General features: G+C 48.5%; 2 protein-coding genes and 1 pseudogene across 2 annotated transcripts in view; all 3 read left to right on the top strand.

The window, feature by feature from the left end:
* Positions 1–966, top strand: part of LOC121840565 (protein capicua homolog) — a 32,178-nt gene extending 31,212 nt beyond the window's left edge. Inside the window, exon 2 of the mRNA XM_042304411.1 lies at positions 1–966. This exon is cut by the window's left edge and continues 1,171 nt beyond it. Coding sequence (XP_042160345.1) covers positions 1–966 — 966 coding nt within the window.
* A 52-nt stretch (positions 967–1,018) lies between these two features.
* Positions 1,019–2,211, top strand: LOC121840563 (annotated as a pseudogene).
* A 307-nt stretch (positions 2,212–2,518) lies between these two features.
* Positions 2,519–20,308, top strand: part of LOC112244076 (protein capicua homolog) — a 42,400-nt gene continuing 24,610 nt past the window's right edge. Inside the window, exon 1 of the mRNA XM_042304956.1 lies at positions 2,519–2,946. Coding sequence (XP_042160890.1) covers positions 2,928–2,946 — 19 coding nt within the window. The 5' untranslated portion in view covers positions 2,519–2,927. The remainder of the gene's footprint in view (positions 2,947–20,308) is intronic.

Raw genomic sequence — 20,308 nt, 5'->3', positions numbered from 1 at the left:
GCCCCCCAGGACAGAGAAAGAGACCCCCAGGGTGGTGAGACAGAGGCAGAGGGGGCCCCTAACTCAGTACGCTCCGTATCCACGGATACAGCCAGTGAGCACGATCTGGAGGTGAACTCCCAGCCCAGTACCAGCCCTGCTAGAGCCCCCTACCATGGCAGCCTGCCCCCTTACTCTGCTACTACCTCCCAGCCCGGCACCGGCCCCAACCAGAGCCACAGAAAGGGCAGTCTGTCCGGGGCGGATGCTCTGGCCAAAGGCCTGAAGAACCAGAGAGTTCTAGCCCGCTGTCGATGGAGAGACAGACTTAACGGAGAGCAAGGTGGGAGGGAGAGAGAGAGGGATGGACCCCTGTCTCCTATGTTCAGGACTGGGGTGGTGCGGCGGGTGAGTGGGGGCAGCGCTGATATCCAGCTGCAGGGGGAGGAGGGGATACTCTGTTACCCCTTTCATGGGGGGACCGCACACCCGGAGTGGGAGGAGACGAGCGTGGAGTTCATCCTGGACGCCCCTCCACCCGGCACGGCGTCCGTGGCCATCGGGACACGCGTATGTGTGCCTTTCGGAGGGGGAGGGGGGCGAGATGGGGGTGAACAGGGGACACCTCAGCTATACAGAGAAGGGGTGCTGTCCCAGGTAGACCCCCACCCTGCCGTGTCGTTCCCCTACAGGGTGCTACTGTGTGAGGATCTAGAGGTGCTGGAGAATGGAGGGAGGGAGGAGGAGGGAGGGATGGAGGAGAAGAGGAGGAGGGCGCAGGCCCAGGCTGTATGGGTGTCCAGACAGAGCCTGAGGCTGCTGACTCCCCCCTGGGAACTGCCTCACCCAGACAGGGAGAGAGAGAGGGAGAGAGAGAGGGAGGAGAGGGAGAGGAGGGAAGAGATGGAGGTGGAGAGGGAGGTGTGCCAGCTGAGTATTGGGATGGCGCTGGGTGGGCCGATGGGAGGGGGTGAGGTTGGTGCATAGCTTCTCTCCAGATGGGAGGGTGGGGGGGGCATCACTATGGAAACACCCCCATCCCTCCTCGTTGGTAACGACCAGTGTTGTCACCATCACTGGAGAGGGTTACCCTGACAGAGAGATAGAACAAGAGAGGGAACAAGAGAGACAGAAACAGCCCCAAACACCAGAGGAGGACATGGAGATGTCTAGGTTCACTATGGGCACCCAGCATCGCCACATCCTCTCCAAGCCCCTCCTCGGGGGGCACAGCTACCCCTCCTCCCAACACCTGGTCCAGGGCCTGGGCACGCCACTGGGCTCTCACCTGTCCTCCCTCACCTTGCCTGGCCCCGAGGCCCTGGGCATGACCCCCCCACCACACCTACCCCATTCCAAGAGCGCCCTGGTCCCCCTGGACAAGACCCCCTCCCAGATCCCCACCCCTACCCCTGGAGGGGGGTCTACCTCCTCCTCAGCCTCCTCCTCGCGCTCCCGCACCCCCCTGTCTGCCGCTCTGCAGAAGTACAAGAAGGGGGACGTGGTGTGCACCCCTAACGGTATCCGCAAGAAGTTCAACGGCAAGCAGTGGAGACGCCTCTGTTCCAGAGAGGGCTGTATGAAGGAGTCCCAGAGACGAGGCTACTGCTCACGCCACCTCTCCATGAGAACTAAAGAGATGGAGGGAGCAGGAGGAGGGGGAGAGAGGGACAGGGGGAGAGGAGGAAGGGGGAGCAGTTCGGGGACGGTCACCCCCTCAGACCTGCGTGGGTTTGACTGGGATGAGACGTCCAGAGACAGCAGCGAGGCCAGCAGTAGAGGAGACTCCCGCCCTCGGCTGGTGCTGCCCTCCCTCCTACCCCATGACTTCTCCAGGTTTGACTTTGACGAGTGTGAGGCAGCCACCATGCTTGTGTCTCTGGGCAGCTCTCACTCTGGGACCCCCTCCTTCTCCCCAATCTCCAACCAGTCCCCTTTCTCCCCCGCCCCTTCTCCCTCACCCTCCCCCTCTTCGGATTCCGTCCCGCCAACTTCTCCCCCATCACCGCCTCCTCCGTCCTCCCCCCTCGTAGACACAGACACCCCAGTGCCACGGGGGCAAGCTGGGCACCCCTGGGGGCAGAGAGGGAGAGGCATACCTCAGGGGTCCAGCCGTCCTTCCACACTAACCTGACCTTCACTGTCCCCATGAGCCCTAGCAAACGCAAAATAGATGTTCCTCCTCCCCCTCCTCCCTCCTCCCACCCCCACCACGACCACCCCCAAACCTGAGCTGGAACAGGGGACCTGAACTCTGCCTCGTTGCCCTTCCTCTCCCCCAGACCCCAGCACACACCCACGCTTACACACCCACCTTCTCCTCTCCCCAAGGGGTGAGCACACCAACCAGCCGGCCCCCTCCTCCCCCGCCACCTCCCCCCTCCCCTCCTGGTGTCCCCAACTCCCCCTCCCCTCCAGACTCAGGCCCCCGCCGTTTCCACACCACATCCCAGCAGGCCTTGCGGGACTCTCCAGTGATCGTGCGGAACCCGGAGGTTCCTCTGGCCAAGTTCACAGAGCGTCCGTTAGGCCGTGGGGGAGTAGGTGATCCTAAGAGTCTTAACAGCGTTACTCCCCAGCCTGTCTCCACTCTCCAAGTCCCTGTACCCATCAACGCTGCTGCTGCCGTTGCAACCAACGGCACCGTCCTCATCCAGAGCCCCACCCCCACCTTGGTGCTGGTGTCATCCACCCCGCCCTCCCTGACCTCCGTCACCCCTGGTTACCCTGCTTTGGCTTGCATCTCCATCTCTACCACGCCCCCCTCTTCGGGACCCCCCCTCACCAACCCAGCCAGCCCAGGGGAAGGGCGGGGTAGGACGGAGAGGACAGGCTCGTTTGGGGGGGAGGTTCAGCAGCCAGTGGCCTGTCACCCCTCTCCTACAGCCCTGCTGCCCCTCATACTGCCTGCAGAGAACCTGCACCCCACACCATGCAAAGACATCATCATGGGACGCCCCGGGACAGGTGAGACACACTGGGAGACAGCCTGGACATGAAGGGATGAGATGGGGTAGAGGTACAGGGGAGGGATGAGATGGGGTCAAAGAACTGGGAGGGATGAGATTTGGGTAGAGGAATAGGGAGGGATGAGATTTGGGTAGAGGAACGGGGAGGGAGGAGATTTGGGTAGAGGAACTGGGAGGGATGAGATTTGGGTAGAGGAACAGGGAGGGATGAGATTTGGGTAGAGGAACAGGGAGGGATGAGATTTGGGTAGAGGAACAGGGAGGGATGAGATTTGGGTAGAGGCACAGGGAGAGGGATGCAGGGGGGTGAGAGATGCTATGATTATAATGTTCTGATTATTTAATGTGACTACTAGGCTTTGATTATTGTGTTGAACTCCAGGCGAGGACCTAGGTTGGCATCATGAAATGGAAGAGCTTTTGAAACGTGAATGCACGGTTTGTTGTAGCAGCAACAGCAGCATGAAAAATGGTTACCTAGTTTCATTTTCCACCAAATTCACATTTACGGAACAGGGATTGACTTCTGGGCAGGTCATTTCTCGTTAAACAGAATGAATTTAGTGACATTTAGTGAAGGGAGGGTACTGGGATGTCTGGTCTGTTCAGCAGGGCTTACGGTCCGTGCTATCCTTGCTCCTTGGGACCTCCCTACCCCATTGAAGTTGGCATTTTAAAATACTTTAGCTTAGGGTAACAGTAGGGATTAAGGTTAGGTTTAGTTTAGGGACATCCCAAGGATCTCAGATAGCACTGACCCAGGGGTCAGAGTAGGGAAATCAGTTCAGTTTAAATGGGTATAAAATACAGGATATACTGTATGTAATGTAGGCCACATACGGACCGTTTCCCCCATCTCTCGCTGGGTGTGTGTGTGTCAACATTATTTGAGACTGGGTTTAGATAGAGAGTGGGGAAGCCTCTAAAAGAGAGGATGGGAGGATGAATGACATTTGGTGTTTTGTCTTTGAGAGAATGCTACTGACATCCTCTCAGTCCCATCTCTGCAGTGCCGTCTGACTGTAAGAAGGGGTACAGTCCCAGTCAGGATACGGTATGTAGGCTACCACTGCACCAGTACAGTCAGTTCTACCATTCTGGTGTGTGTGTCAGTTTCTGGGGGGGGGGTTGGTTAGCTGCCTTTCCCCAAAGGATATTATCTACTCACACCACTTATCAGTGACGCGATGTGTGAGCGTTTGTCTCTGTGTGTGTGTTTCTGTGTCATGTTGTATAGTATGAAGGGGTAAAATAAGGTCTGGGAGTTATATTTGAGTGAGTTGCGTTGGGCTCGTCCATTTTATAGTTGTGTGTGTTTGCATGCGCACGTTACAGTGCCAGAGTGCATGTGGGTGTGTAAAGAATCCTCTGTGCTTCAAGCGCCTGTGTGGGCTCTCTTTCTCTCTCTCTCTGTGTGTGTGATCAATAAACAGTGAATCAACATTTCTCCATCTTCGCTGGAGCAATGGTTTTGTCATTTAGATGGCCTGTTGTATTCAGTGTGATTGTATGTGTTGTAGGTCTAGCTATTTGTCTGTCTTTGCGAGACAAGTGTATGTGAGTGTTTTCTCTCTCTTGAGAGAAAGAGGGTGTGAGTTCTTGTTTGTGCATAGAGAAACTAGGGAGGTGTGTACTTACTGCGTAGTTACGATGAGCTTTGTATGTGTAAATTGTAAATTACACATACGAACAGGCCTCTACAATACTGCTACACACACACAACGAATAGCCTATCATGTTGCAGATAAAAGTGACATTATATACACTGAACAGAAACAGAAACGCAACATGGAATAACTTCAAAGACTTTACTGAGTTACAGTTCATATAAGGAAATCAGTCAATTGAAATAAATTAGGCCCTAATCTATGGATTTCTGTTAAGCGTGTGTAGCGGAGGCGAAGTCAGGTGCAGGAGAGCAGAGTGTAGCAAACAGGCGCACTTTAATTACGTTCCAAATTGATAGCACAATAAAAACATACAAGTGCCAAAACCATGGAAATAACAAAAATAATGCGCCTGACAAACCACATAACAATAAACAATTACACACAAAGACATGATGGCAAACAGAGGGCTAAATACATGTAGATTGATTAGGGGATGAAAACCAGGTGTGTAGGGGACAAGACAAAACAAATGGACATATGGCAAATGGAGCGGCGATGGCTAGAAAGCCGGTGACGTCGATCGCCGAACGCCGCCTGAACAAGGAGAGGAGACTTGACAGCCGGCCTCGGGGACGACCCGGAGGGCGAGGCGCAGGGCGATCCGCAGCAGTTCGGGATCCAAAACATCTGCAACTGGAACCCAGCACCTCTCCTCCGGACCGTACCCCTCCCACTCCATTAGGTACTGAAGGCCCGATGCCTCGAATCCAGGATGGAATGAACGATGTACACCGGGACCCCCTCGATGTCCAAAGGGGAGGAGGGACCTCCCGCACCTCAGATTCCTGGAGTGGACCAGCCACCACCGGCCTGAGGAGAGACACATGGAACGAGGGGTTAATACGATAATCAGAGTGAAGCTGTAATCTGTAACATACCTCGTTCACCCTCCTCAGGACTTTGAAGGGCCCCACAAACTGCGGTCCCAGCTTCCGGCAGGGCAGGCGGAGGGGCAGGTTACGGGTCGAGAGCCAGACCCGGCCCCCGATGCGAACACCAGGGTCTCACTGCGGTGACAGTCCACGCTGGTTTTCTGGCAACGTGTGGCTCGCTGGATGGAGGTGTACACGGGCGGCCTCCCATATCTCCTCCACACACCTAAACCAGTCGTCCACCGCAGGAGTCTCGGGCTGACCCTGATGCCAGAGCGCCAGAACCGGCTGGTACCCCAATACGCACTGAAAGGGGGAGAGGTTAGTGGAGAAGTGGCGATACGAGTTCTGTGCCATCTCGGCCCAGGGCACGAACGCTGCCTACTCCCCCGGCCGTTCCTGGCAATATGACCGCAGAAACCTGCCCATATCCTGGTTGACTCTCTCTACCTGCCCGTTACTCTCGGGGTGATAACCTGAGGTAAGGCTGATCAAGACCCCAGACGTTCCATGAACACCTTCCAAACTCTCAACGTTAACTGAGGACCCCGATCCGACACTATATCCTCAGGCACCCCGTAGTGCCAGAAGACGTGAGTAAACAGGGCTTCCGCAGTCTGTAGGGCCGTAGGAAGACCGGCCAGAGGGAGGAGGCGACAGGACTTAGAAAAACAATCCACAACTGTTACGCACGCCTCTATGAAGAGGGAACGCAACACCCTGCTACAACTAAACTCTCTGTGAAGCGAAAAAGGTATGGACTGTAGGTGCAAGTAAGAATGACAACAGGCAGAATGTGGTACCGTTTACAAGGACTTTATTCCTTTACACGGTAATATGGGGAAAAGGGGCTGGACGGAACCAAAGCAAAGAAAGTAAATCTCAAAGCCCCCCCCCTCTCCTATCTTACCTGCCTACCCACTACTTACCTAATTTAGCACCACCTGGTGCCCTAACCAAAATACAAGGGGTGGTCCGCCCAGGTCTTACCTAGTGTGCCTAGACAGCGATTATGCTACGGGTATATGTATGCCCGCGGGCCTCTTGCCTAAACACTCCCTAGGTGCCTTCCCCTTTCCCCCTGGGAACAAATGAAACAGAATATTAAACAATTTCAAACAAACTAAGAAACAAAAGGATGTCAAATAAGCTCTATCTGAGCAACAAACTCACAGAACATACCACTTTCCAACAAAATCAACCTCTATCACAATCAATCTCAGCAATCCCTACCTCCAGCAAAATCTCTACCTCCAAAAAGAAGAGATCTCCCCCCTGAACAGAACACTGGCTTTTATATAGTGTCAGAAGGAATGGGTAATTGGAGACAGCTGCGTCTTGACGAGGGGGGTCAGCTCTCCAATTAGCCCTGGAGTCGACCAATCAGCTGCTTGAGGGATTTCAGGAAGCCATTTCCTGAAATAAACACATGCAAATACACAATCTACAACACATAATCTGGGGAACGTAACAACAACGACCAGGATCATAGTGTCTCCCCGTGAAATAGGAAGATCTGTTAGGAAATCCACTGACAGATGTGACCAAGGTCGTTGTGGAACGGGTAAGGGGTGTAGCTTACCTCTGGGTAGGTGTCTCGGAGCCTTACACTGGGCACACACCGAGCTGGAGGAAACATAAACCCTCACGTCCTTTGCCAAGGTGGGCCACCAGTACTTCCCAGTCAGACAGCGCACCGTCCGACCGATCCCCGGATGACCAGAGGAGGGAGACGTGTGGGCCCAATAGATCAACTGGTCACGGACAGGAGACGAAACGTACATACTGTACTCCCAATGGGACACTGGAGGGAGCGGGCTCTGTACGCAACGCCTGCTCAATGTCCGCATCCAGCTCCCAAACGACCGGCGCTACCAGACAGGAGGCCAGGAGTATGGGAGTCTGATCCATGGGGCCGCTCCTCTGTGTCATACCGCCGGGACAGTGCGTCTGCTTTCTTATTCTGGGAACCTGATCTGTAGGATAGGGTAAACACAAAACGGGTAAAGAACACCTTGCCTGACGAGGATTCAGTCTCCTCGCTGCCCGGAAGTGTACTCCAGGTTGCGGTGGTCAGTCCAGATGAGGAACGGGTGTTTAGCCCCCTCAAGCCAATGTCTCCATGCCTTCAATGCTTTAACCACAGCCAACAACTCCCGATCCCCCACATCATAGTTAGCTGGGCTGGGCTTCTTTGAGAAGAAAGCACAGGGGCAGAGTTTCGGTGGCGTACCCAAGCGCTGTAAGAGCACTGCTCCTATCCCAGCCTCGGAAGTGTCCACCTCCACTATGAATGCCAAAGAGGGATCCGGATGGGCACGGGAGCCGAAGTAAACAGAGCTCTTAGCTGCCCAAAAGCCCTGTCCGCCTCAGCCGACCACTGCAACCGTACAGGACCCCCCTTCAGCAGTGAGGTAATGGGAGCAGCCACCTGGCCAAAACCCCGGATAAATCTCCGGTAGTAATTGGCAAACCCTAAAAATCGCTGCACCTTCTTTACCATGGTGGGAGTTGGCCAATTACGCATGGCTGCAATGCGGTCACTCTCCATCTCCACCACTGATGTGGAAATGCGATACCCTAGGAAGGAGACAGCCTGCTGAAAGAACAGGCATTTCTCAGCCTTGACATACAGGTCATGCTCGTCCAAGTACCTTGCGCACCAAGGACACATGCTCGGTGCGTGTAGCGGAGTATATCAGAATGTCATCGATATACACCACTACACCCTGCCTGCCGAAAGCCAGTGACGTCGAACGCCGCCCGAACAAGGAAAGGAGCCGACTTCGGCGGAAGTCGTGACAATTTCAAATGACTGGCCAGGGGTCCAGCCATGGAGGAGCCAGGCTCAGCCAATCATAATGAGTTTTTCCCACAAAAGGGCTTCATTAGAGACAGAAATACTCCTCATTATCATCAGCTGTCCGGGTGGCTGGTCTCAGATGATTCCCCAGGTAAAGAAGCTGGATGTGGAGTTCCTGGGCTGGCATGGTTATACGTGGTCTGTAGTTGTGAGGCCGGTTGGACGTTACTGCTAAATTCTCTAAAACGAGGCGGTTTATGGTAGAGAAATTTACATTAAATTCTCTGGCAACAGCTCTGGTGGCCATTCCTGCAGTCAGCATGCCAATTGACAAAACTGCACATTTTAGAAGTGGCCAAGTAAATATATATATATATATATTATAACATCACATACTTTCACACTGGGCAGGTCACTTATAAGATGATTCCAGCCCCCTCCCCTCCATTATCTACTGAATGTGTCATGCCCTGACCTTAGTTATCTTAGTTATCTTTATTATTTTGGTTAGGTCAGGGTGTGACGAGGGTGGGTGGTTTGTTTAGTTTTTGTATTGTCTAGGGGATTTTGTTTGTCTAGGGTTTCAAATCAAATCAAATCAAATTTTATTTGTCACATACACATGGTTAGCAGATGTTAATGCGAGTGTAGCGAAATGCTTGTGCTTCTAGTTCCGACAATGCAGTAATAACGAACAAGTAATCTAACTAACAATTCCAAAAAAACTACTGTCTTATACACAGTGTAAGGGGATAAAGAATATGTACATAAGGATATATGAATGAGTGATGGTACAGAGCAGCATAGGCAAGATACAGTAGATGATATCGAGTACAGTATATACATATGAGATAAGTATGTAAACCAAGTGGCATAGTTAAAGTGGCTAGTGATACATGTATTACATAAGGATGCAGTCGATGATATAGAGTACAGTATCAACGTATGCATATGAGATGAATAATGTAGGGTAAGTAACATTATATAAGGTAGCATTGTTTAAAGTGGCTAGTGATATATTTACATCATTTCCCATCAATTCCCATGATTAAAGTGGCTGGAGTAGAGTCAGTGTCATTGACAGTGTGTTGGCAGTAGCCACTCAATGTTAGTGGTGGCTGTTTAACAGTCTGATGGCCTTGAGATAGAAGCTGTTTTTCAGTCTCTCGGTCCCAGCTTTGATGCACCTGTACTGACCTCGCCTTCTGGATGACAGCGGGGTGAACAGGCAGTGGCTCGGGTGGTTGATGTCCTTGATGATCTTTATGGCTTTCCTGTAGCATCGGGTGGTGTAGGTGTCCTGGAGGGCAGGTAGTTTGCCCCGGTGATGCGTTGTGCAGACCTCACTACCCTCTGGAGAGCCTTACGGTTGAGGGCGGTGCAGTTGCCATACCAGGCGGTGATACAGCCCGCCAGGATGCTCTCGATTGTGCATCTGTAGAAGTTTGTGAGTGCTTTTGGTGACAAGCCAAATTTCTTCAGCCTCCTAAGGTTGAAGAGGCGCTGCTGCGCCTTCCTCACGATGCTGTCTGTGTGAGTGGACCAATTCAGTTTGTCTGTGATGTGTATGCCGAGGAACTTAAAACTTGCTACCCTCTCCACTACTGTTCCATCGATGTGGATGGGGGGGTGTTCCCTCTGCTGTTTCCTGAAGTCCACAATCATCTCCTTAGTTTTGTTGACGTTGAGTGTGAGGTTATTTTCCTGACACCACACTCCGAGGGCCCTCACCTCCTCCCTGTAGGCCGGGAGGAGTGGGTTTTTTGTAAGTCTAGGTCTATATGTCTATGGTTGCCTAGATTGGTTCTCAATTAGAGGCAGCTGTTTATCGTTGTCTCTGATTGGGGACCATATTTAGGTAGCCATATTCCTTGGGTAGTTTGTGGGTTCTTGGTCTATGTTTAGTTGCCTGTCTGCACTACGCAAATTAGCTTCACGGTTCGTTTTGTTGTTTTGATAGTTTGTTCAATGTTCTTTCTTTAATTAAAGAAGTATGTGCACTTACCACGCTGCGCCTTGGTCTCCTCCATACAACGACAAAGACAGAATGGCTGTACAATTGAGTTAGTTGGTAGACCTCCAGCTTTGGCTAGAGGTGATATGTGAGAGAGAAGGGAGGAGGAGGAGTGAGTCAGGTAAATTAGATTGAACTCTGTTGAAGAAGTGAGACAGAAGGATGAGTTTTCTGCAGCTTCCTTCCCTGTTTCCACTCCTCCTTCCACCCATCCAATACAATGTTCCATTTATTCATGTTTATTATCGTCACACACTAAAGCCACAGTCTGGGATTTGTGTTTCAGCCTAACAGTAGCCCTGACACTCGGTTTGGTGAGCTGAGGGATGGAGCTGGGAAATGTAACCACACTCAAACTGAGACGGAACTCTGGATTTAGGGACTGTGCATGTGTGTTTGTAACTCAAAGTTCATTTTATAAAGGGAGTAAGAGGGTCAATGTCAGAGCAGAGGGTAGTGCTGTAAAATTGATAGAACCATTGAGCGACTACATGAGAAAAGGATGAGGTGGAGGGAGAGAGGATGAAAGGGAAAAGTATGTCATATGTGCATGATGCATTGTAAGTCGCGTGTGTGTGTGCAACCACGCATCAATCATCAAACACCGGAAATGATGTGTACGTGCCAAATGTCTGTTGCCATGGCAACAAAGCAAACGCTCCCATACACCGATGTACACACACAACATGCAGTACAAATAGAAGCTGGCGTTACGCAGTTCCCCTTCCCTTCGCAGTCAGTGGAAGTGGAAAGACATAGTCCTGCCTCTTTCGGTTCATCTCTGACATTTTAGTTAACATTTGAACATGAACACAAGACGAGAATTCTGATGTAGCTCTCTAAATTGATATGTAGTTGACGTTGAAGTGCTCAGGGTCAAATCTTTATTTCCAAGTTTGTACTGTTAATGTTACCACAGAACCCAGCCAGAAATACACATCACACAAAGTCATGGCAACTGTTTTTCTCAGGCTCTTTTACCTGCTAAGGGCAATTTGCTGTACATCATATGGAACATCATGGACGCATAAATAGAACTCTGATAAACAACTTAGGCCTCTACATTACATTCCCATTTTGACACGCCTACTCTAACATTTTGATTTCAGAATCTGACTGTTCTCTAAATAATTCAAATCAACGGTTTCACTTCTTATTCTAGTTAGGCTATGTGCTCCACCTTTAAAATGACCACCTACAGCAGTAGCCTAGTTCTGGCCAGGCCCATTCAAACAAGTTTATGCCGTTACTTTCTGGAATACAAATCTACTGTATGTAGCATGAATGAACCTTTTGTAGTGAGGTTGGGACTGTGTGTGTGGTTGGTGTGTGCTTCATACAGAGTCTATTAGAACTAACTTCTCAGCCCTGTGTTAGTTAGTAGACCCTGTTAGTTTCTCAGAGCCAAATGGAAACTCCAGCTTTCTCTGTCATTATGAGGTGAAATCTGGATAGTCAGTGCTTCACGGCCAGCCTGACTGGGCTTAGCGCCTTTACACACACCTACCCAACAGCAGGCTGGCAGACACAGACACCCAAATCTGGGCACACAAACACACCCAACATAGGGCACTCACTTATACACACACACCCAACACAGGGCACTCACTTATGCACACACACCCAACACAGGGCACTCACTTATACACACACACACACGCAACACAGGGCACTCACTTATACACACACACACCCAACAAAGGGCACTCACTTATACACACACACACACCCAAGACAGGGCACTCACTTATACACACACACCTAAAACAGAGTACTCACTTATACACACACACCCAACACAGGGCACTCACTTATACACACACACCATACACAGGGCACTCACTTATACACACACACACACACACCATACACAAGGCACTCATTTATACACACACACCCAACACAGGGCACTCACTTATGCACTTATACACACACACACACACACACACAGGGCACTCACTTATGCACTTATACACACACACACACACAACACAGGGCACTCACTTATACACACACACACACACACACAACACAGGGCACTCACTTATGCACTTATACACACACACACACACAACACAGGGCACTCACTTATACACACACACACACTCAGGAAAAACAACTGGAGACCCGTCTCTTCCCCTCTCCTTTCTCTTGTCTCGCTCTGCCTTTCCCAAAACACAAAAAGCTCCCATTCTCCATGTTAACCCTTCGCTCCATAGCACTGCAGTCTCCTCCTCTCCCCTCTCACCATCCTTGTCTACCCGGATACAGATACCCGGGAATAACAACCCCCCTCCCCCTTTACGTAACACTTAAAGCCCCGCACTGGCTCCCAGACCATGGCAACAGACTACCACACATCTAGATAGACTAACACTCATTCGTATCGTGATAGTTATATTACCATGTATATATAGTCAAATACACAAGGGCAGGCTTATGCGTCACGATTGTACTTCATAAAACATATCTATTTTTGGGGGGTCTAAAAGTGCATTTTTAATGTTCCTCTGAAGTACAGGTGCTCTCCGACCTAAGTTAGACTTAGCTTTACTTTAGGAGAGGAGTTTTTATTTTAGGGAGGTCGAACATCTCTCTTCCCGCTCTCCTCCTCTCTCTCCTGCTTGAGTGTTTTCCCAGGTTGTCTGGCATGGCTCTGTCCGTCTGCTGGTGCTTTATCTGCTGGCTCATACTGCCTCCAGGTGGACAAACACACACATTACATCTCAGCCACAGAACAGGGACAGGGGAGGACGGTGCACCTAGACGCTGATCTGGTGTCAGTTTGGTGTGTTCCCCCCTATAATGGTTAGGGTTTGGCAATGTTGAGTTGATCCTAGATCAGTGGCTAGGGAGTGAGAACAGGAGAAGTACTGTGCTCTGAACATGGTAATGCTCAGTGTTAGTGCGCATGTGTCCTGTGTCTGTAAATAACAGACGATAAAGAGCTCGACTGTCGATGGTGGATATGTGTGTACCGAAGAACACTGAGCATCTCTTGTACCCATGTCCATGATAGGTCTGGGCAGGCTGGATCACACACTGAAACACACACAGCTTATGGTCTCAGGAAAGCTTCAGGTGGACGTGACGCACACTAGTTCTGCGTTTTTACAGAAGCTGAATTCCATGATTTGATTACGCATGAATAGATGACATCATAACACTCTGTCTCTAGGGAAGACACAGAGGCCAGGTGGAGGGTGGTGTGTGTTGTGGTGCGTTCAGGGGCCATTGGTCTCCACAAGTGACATGGGGACCTGTGCCCAACATGACTGTTACCGTGGTAACTGTGGAGGGTGGCAAATCGAGTTATAATTGGATAGAGCAAATGACTAGTAGGAGGAAGGAGAGAGAGGGGGAGAGATGGATTTGGGGAGTGGGAGAAAGAGGGGAGAGGATTTGGGAGAGGGGGAGAGATGGATTTGGGGTGAGAGTGGGAGTCAGGGAGAAAGAGGCGAGAGAGAGAGACTGTGTCGTGCCCCTATATGTGATGCCAGGTGAGAGTGGGAGTCAGGGTGGGTGTTGGAGGGAGAAAGAGGCGAGAGAGAGAGACTGTGGCGTGCCCCTATATGTGATGCCAGGTGAGAGTGGGAGTCAGGGTGGGTGTTGGAGGGAGAAAGAGGCGAGAGAGAGAGAGGCTGTGGTGTGCCCCTATATGTGATGTCAGGAGAGTGGGAGTCAGGGTGGGTGTTGGTGGGAGAAAGAGGCGAGAGAGGGAGAGACTGGGTGTGTCCCTAGTGATGTCAGGGTGGGTGTTGGAGGGAGAAAGAGGCGAGAGAGAGAGACTGTGGTGTGCCCCTATATGTGATGTCAGGTGAGAGTGGGAGTCAGGGTGGGTGTTGGAGGGAGAAAGAGGTGAGAGAGGGAGAGGCTGTGGTGTGCCCCTATATGTGATGCCAGATGAGTGGGAGTCAGGGTGGGTGTTGGTGGGAGAAAGAGGCGAGAGAGGGAGAGACTGTGGTGTGTCCCTATATGTGATGTCAGGTGAGAGTGGGAGTCAGGGTGGTTGTTGGAGGGAGAAAGAGGCGAGAGAGAGAGACTGTGGCGTGCCCCTATATGTGATGCCAGGTGAGAGTGGGAGTCAGGGTGGGTGTTGGAGGGAGAAAGAGGCGAGAGAGAGAGACTGTGGCGTGCCCCTATATGTGATGTCAGGTGAGAGTGGGAGTCAGGGTCGGTGTTGGAGGGAGAAAGAGGCGAGAGAGAGAGACTGTGGCGTGCCCCTATATGTGATGTCAGGTGAGAGTGGGAGTCAGGGTCGGTGTTGGAGGGGGCGGAAAGTCAGGGACTTCACGTAGAACCTCATGTCAGAGAACCGGGAACACCTTCAGAGAAACTGGACATAAACGCACAAACACACACACACACACCCGCAGCACAGATCAACACCTCATACAGTGTGAAGATATTCCTGTTCACACAGAGTATTATGCAGTCCCTCAATATGTAGCTTTTGGTTCGATGAGAACAAACTCCTACACAGATACAGTGCAGAGCTCCACCAATCAGAGACAGGAGAGGGAGATCGTTAAGCTTAGCTGAGGTGGTCTCTCTCTTTCGAGATTTTCTCCCTTTAATTTCAACACTCTCCTCTCCATGTCCTTTCATTTTGTCCGGAGGACTAGTAGTTTGTCACTATTCAGTCAAGTCTGCATGGTGATCTATTAGGTCTCTCAGAGGTAGGGGAGTATTCAGCCCAAGTGATCTCATAATTCTATGTTTAGTCTATCCTCAATTTAATGGCTTGAATGTCTATTGATAATCTCTTGTATTTCCTGCCTGTTGTTCTGTGATCTGTCTGCACCCGCGTGCTGTTTCATTTGTTGCTACCCAACATTCTTTCCTACCAAACATAATCACACAGCCTACCAAACGAAATTACTCTTGTATAACTTGCATATGTTAAAGCCCCCATCTAGTCTTTTTCTTTTTATATCATCACTGTGGGCCCAATTCAGACATAGGAAATGAATACCTTTCCTACGCACGCCTTTCCTACGCACTCTCAGTAGTTGGTATGGTATTCACACTTACCTTATGCCAGGTACAAAGCAGGCTTTTCCGGCGTGGTTCCCTTGTGCGCTCTGAATACATTTTATTCAACCGCTGAAAACCCACCCACTTGCCGGCCAACAGATTTTCTCATTGAGTTTTGATTCAATGTATCTAAAGCCATCCCTTTAAATGTGGCACCTTTAATTAGAATTGTCTCAACAGACTATATGGAGGGAACAGTTCAGATATTAGGGATCAATGAAAGAAAGACATGAAAATACGTGTATATTTATCTCTGTTTCATCATCTTGTAGATTATATAGGGTTAGGAAAGCATTTATAAACTCATAAAAAACTGGTTTGTAGAGCCTTTACGCACAAAATATACTGAATAAAAATATAATCCGCGATAATTTCAAAGATTTTACTGAGTTACAGTTCATAGAAGGAAATCAGTTAATTTAATACATTCATTAGGTTCTGATCTATGTATTTCACATGACTGGGAATAGAGATATCCATTGGTTGATCACAGATACCTTTCATTTAAAAAGGTAGAGCCGTGGATCAGAAAACCAGTCAGTAGATGTTGACCACCATTTGCCTCATGCAGCACCACACATCTCCTTTGCATAGAGTTGATCAGGCTGTTGATTGTGGCATGCGTAGATGTTTTAGTTCAGTGTAGTTTAATAACAGTGTACCCTCAGCGACAGGGCTGCAACCTCCCCTCTCTCCCTCTGTCGCTCTCTGTAGCCGTTTATATGTATTGACATGATCAGAGCTCAGGTCAGTTTCAAAGCTGTAGTCTCTGACTTTTTTCGTCGAGGTCGGGTCTAATGCCCATTAGTTTATCCGTTCGCTTAACGCCACAGGCTTGGGCATTCCCATGACAGAAGTGACTCCCTCAGAGACGGGGGAGAAAATCCCAGCTGAATGGACAACACAATGAATGACAGATTAGAACACTTCAAAAAACAAGGCTGTTTCGACTGCCATTTAAAAGTTGATGAAGTTAATCTTTAAATTTTTCCTGAATTTTTCATTTAAGCAAAAAGGTAGGATGCTGTTGACAGTAGCTGAGAGCAGATACTGTATGTCTGTCTTTCAGTAGTGGTTCTGGAACGTTAATATAAGTCCTTTACTATGACAACAACATCTGCCTGATCTGAGCTAGTCGCGCTCGCTGTGACCTTATTGGCTGGCTCCCAAAGATCCCTGTGAGATGACTGGCTAGAAGAGGGAGATTAGACCCTCCCTCTATTGTATTTGAACAGAACACTTCAAATAAAATGGACACTGTGCTGGAGGGTATTAGATACACTATTTGTCATAGTTTAGACTGTGTGTTATGAAGTACGCTATTTGCAGCTATTAGTGAGAATTGTGTTTAGATGTACTGTGCCAACACACTCAATTTGTCATAATGTGTGTATGTTTTCTATTAGCAGCAGTATTAGTGATAAATGATGTGGACATCTATAGGCAACCTTTATCCAGTAATAGGAGTTGCAGTCAGTGCCCTTAGTAGTTGATTTGTGTGTTTGTACTCACTGCACTGTGTGTGTGTGTGTGTGTGTGTGTGTGTGTGTGTGTGTGTGTGTGTGTGTGTGTGTGTGTGTGTGTGATCCATCTCCCCCATCTCTGGCCTCTCCACCCTTCCTCCCATAAGAGATTGTTCTGTTTTCCCTCCCTCTCTCCTCCCCTCTACACAGAATGACTGTTTGTCTATTTTTACACTGATACTACCTCCCTCTCTTCTATTCCCACCCATTTTTCCCTGTTTCTAAAACCTCCACCACTCATTTTCTTTCTCAGTCCTGGTTTGTGTGTAAGTGCGACTGCGTATGTGTGTACAGGTGTGCATGTGTATACAGTACACGCTTGTGTTCTTGTATCTGTAAGAAAGAGTGTGTGCTTGTTGTGTGTGTGCATGATGTGTGTGCTCAACATATACACACACACACACATTTAAAAGTCAGTCTAGGGAATGTTAAGCTGCACTATGGAAACATTTAGAAAATGTATATTCTGGAATTTAATGGGCTTTTTATGGTGGAAAATGACATCATTGCTCGCCTCCCCTCTCCGTCTCTGACTAATGACACGGAAACTGAGAGAAACGCTCCACAAACAACTCAATCATTTACCACTCAGTTTACATGCCAGTGTGTGTTCCAACCACACATAGCAGTGTGTGTGTGTGTGTGTGTCTGTGGCGTACACATGTGGTTAAATAACATGTTGTAATAGAGTGAATAATTGTCCAACCATCAGATTTTATGGTGGTGAAAATGTATTTCATCGTTCCACAACCATTAGGCTACTTCTAATACTTCTAATGCTCATGACTACCATTATGTAGAACTGCTGCTGCTGTCTGTACTGCCACTATTTAAAACACAATGGTAGTGGAGCAATTAGTTGAAGAAGTAGTAGAATAGTAGTCTAGTTGGAAAAGACATTAGCGTTGGTTCTTCTAAGCTTCTCTAATGCTGCTAATTACTCATTACCAATACTCTGTCTCTTTTTAGCATTCCTGTAATTCAGTCACATGGTGTGTGTGTGTATGCACTGCTGAGTCACAAAACACATGGCTGAGCACTGAACAGCAGTTATAACATCAGAGAGTAGGCTACATTAGATGATGCTAGATGACTGGTTGATGTTATTACACTGTAATAACCCTACAGGCTCAGAGGATAAATGACATGATCCCTGGAATGTGGAAGGGAATTGTCTGGAAATATTATTAATGCATTTAATAACAAAAAGCCCAAAGATACAGATAGTGTGGTCTCACAGGCATCCCCGGGTTGTCACTAGTTACCACAGCCACAAAGTCATAATCCCTGCCTATTTCTACAATTCATCTCCTTAAAATAGGATTTTAAACCTAACTCTAACCTTAGTGGAACTGACAGAATTTTAGCAACATGACATTTGATTTAAAAAATCAGTTCATATACACCACCAGGAAGAATATTACACTTAAAAAATATATATATATATTCTAAGCGAGCATGTTTTTTTTTTTTTTTCATGTTTTCATAAATTAATAGAATGTTTGGGAACAACGTATAGTAAGGCATTTGTGAGAATTCTATAGCAATATAGAGTGGGAAAGTGGCCATGCGTTTGGACAATTAATAGACACAGCAGTAAATAAAACCTAATAAAAACATACAGTACCAGTCAAAGGTTTGGACACACCTACTCATTCCAGGGTTTTTGTTTATTTGCACTATTTTCTACATTGTAGAATAATAGTAAAGCCATCAAAACTAGTAAATAACACAAATGGGATCATGTAGTAACCAAAAAAGTGTTAAACAAATCAAAATGTTTTATATTTGAGATTCTTCCAAGTATGCCCTTTGCCTTGATGACATCTTTGCACACTCTTGGCATTCTCTCAAGGGGCAGAACGATAGATTTTCACCTTGTCAGCTCGGGATTCGATCCAGCAAGCTTTCAGTTACTGGCCCAACACTCTAACCACTAGGCTAGCTAGATAGCCAGAGTGAATTTGCTAACGCAAGAGATATGCTAGATAACTGGATGACAGTTATTCAAGTTCTTGCTAGCTAACCAAATGACACCTGCATCTCTAGCTGGGAAAAAAAAGTCACTCACCCACTCCTCCAATGGCATGACTTCCTCCTAGCAGCTAGCTAGCTAACTAATGTTAGGCTCTGTGTTTTTAGCTTGCTACATAAATAGATATGCTAGTCTATTAGCCATGTTATGACTTACTTGTTATCATAGCCCTTGCTAGTTTGATTGTCAAATCAAATCAAATGTATTTATATAGCCCTTCGTACATCAGCTGATATCTCAAAGTGCTGTACAGAAACCCAGCCTAAAACCCCAAACAGCAAGCAATGCAGGTGTAGAAGCACGGTGGCTAGGAAAAACTCCCTAGAAAGGCCAAAATCTAGGAAGAAACCTAGAGAGGAACCAGGCTATGTGGGGTGGCCAGTCCTCTTCTGGCTGTGCCGGGTGGAGATTATAACAGAACATGGCCAAGATGTTCAAATGTTCATAAATGACCAGCATGGTCAAATAATAATAATCACAAGCAGAACAGTTGAAACTGGAGGTGGACTGGGGACAGCAAGGAGTCATCATGTCAGGTAGTCCCGAGGCATGGTCCTAGGGCTCAGGTCCTCCGAGAGAGAGAAAGAGAGAAAGAATTAGAGAGAGCATACTTAAATTCACACAGGACATCGGATAGGACAGGAGAAGTACTCCAGATATAACAAACTGACCCTAGCCCCCCGACACATAAACTACTGCAGCATAAATACTGGAGGCTGAGACAGGAGGGGTCAGGAGACACTGTGGCCCCATCCGATGACACCCCCGGACAGGGCCAAACAGGAAGGATATAACCCCACCCACTTTGCCAAAGCACAGCCCCCACACCACTAGAGGGATATCTTCAACCACCAACTTACCATCCTGAGACAAGGCCGAGTATAGCCCACAAAGATCTCCGCCACGGCACAACCCAAGGGGGGGCGTCAACCCAGACAGGAAGATCACATCAGTGACTCAACCCACTCAAGTGACGCACCCCTCCTAGGGACGGTATGAAAGAGCCCTATTGGCATTCCAGCCTTAGTTACATTTGTCAGTTTTTGTCCAAAATATTCAGTCATTGAAACTGAAACAGTGCTTCCAGAATGGAGGCAGAAAACAATGTACCAGGCCAGCTGTGATTTACAACCTGATAGCAATATGTTTTGGACTACCAAGAAGTGTATTGGTGAATTATAATCATGCATTCAACTGCATCCATCTATTCTGGCAACAATGCCTTAGTATACCTCATGGGATGTTGAGTCAAATAGAACCTATTTTTAAAACATTTTATAAAAGTTGTTTTTGTAGCATAAACTTGGAATTTATTTTATTTTTATCTGATATTTTTAACTTGTCTGTTTGTTTCATATCTGCGAAGTAGTTAAAACACTTGTCATTTGCAACCCCACTGCTAACCT

Source organism: Oncorhynchus tshawytscha, linkage group LG23 (genome assembly GCF_018296145.1).
Source record: "Oncorhynchus tshawytscha isolate Ot180627B linkage group LG23, Otsh_v2.0, whole genome shotgun sequence".
In the NCBI taxonomy this organism is placed as follows: domain Eukaryota; kingdom Metazoa; phylum Chordata; class Actinopteri; order Salmoniformes; family Salmonidae; genus Oncorhynchus; species Oncorhynchus tshawytscha.
This window is presented reverse-complemented; position numbering and strand designations above follow the sequence as displayed.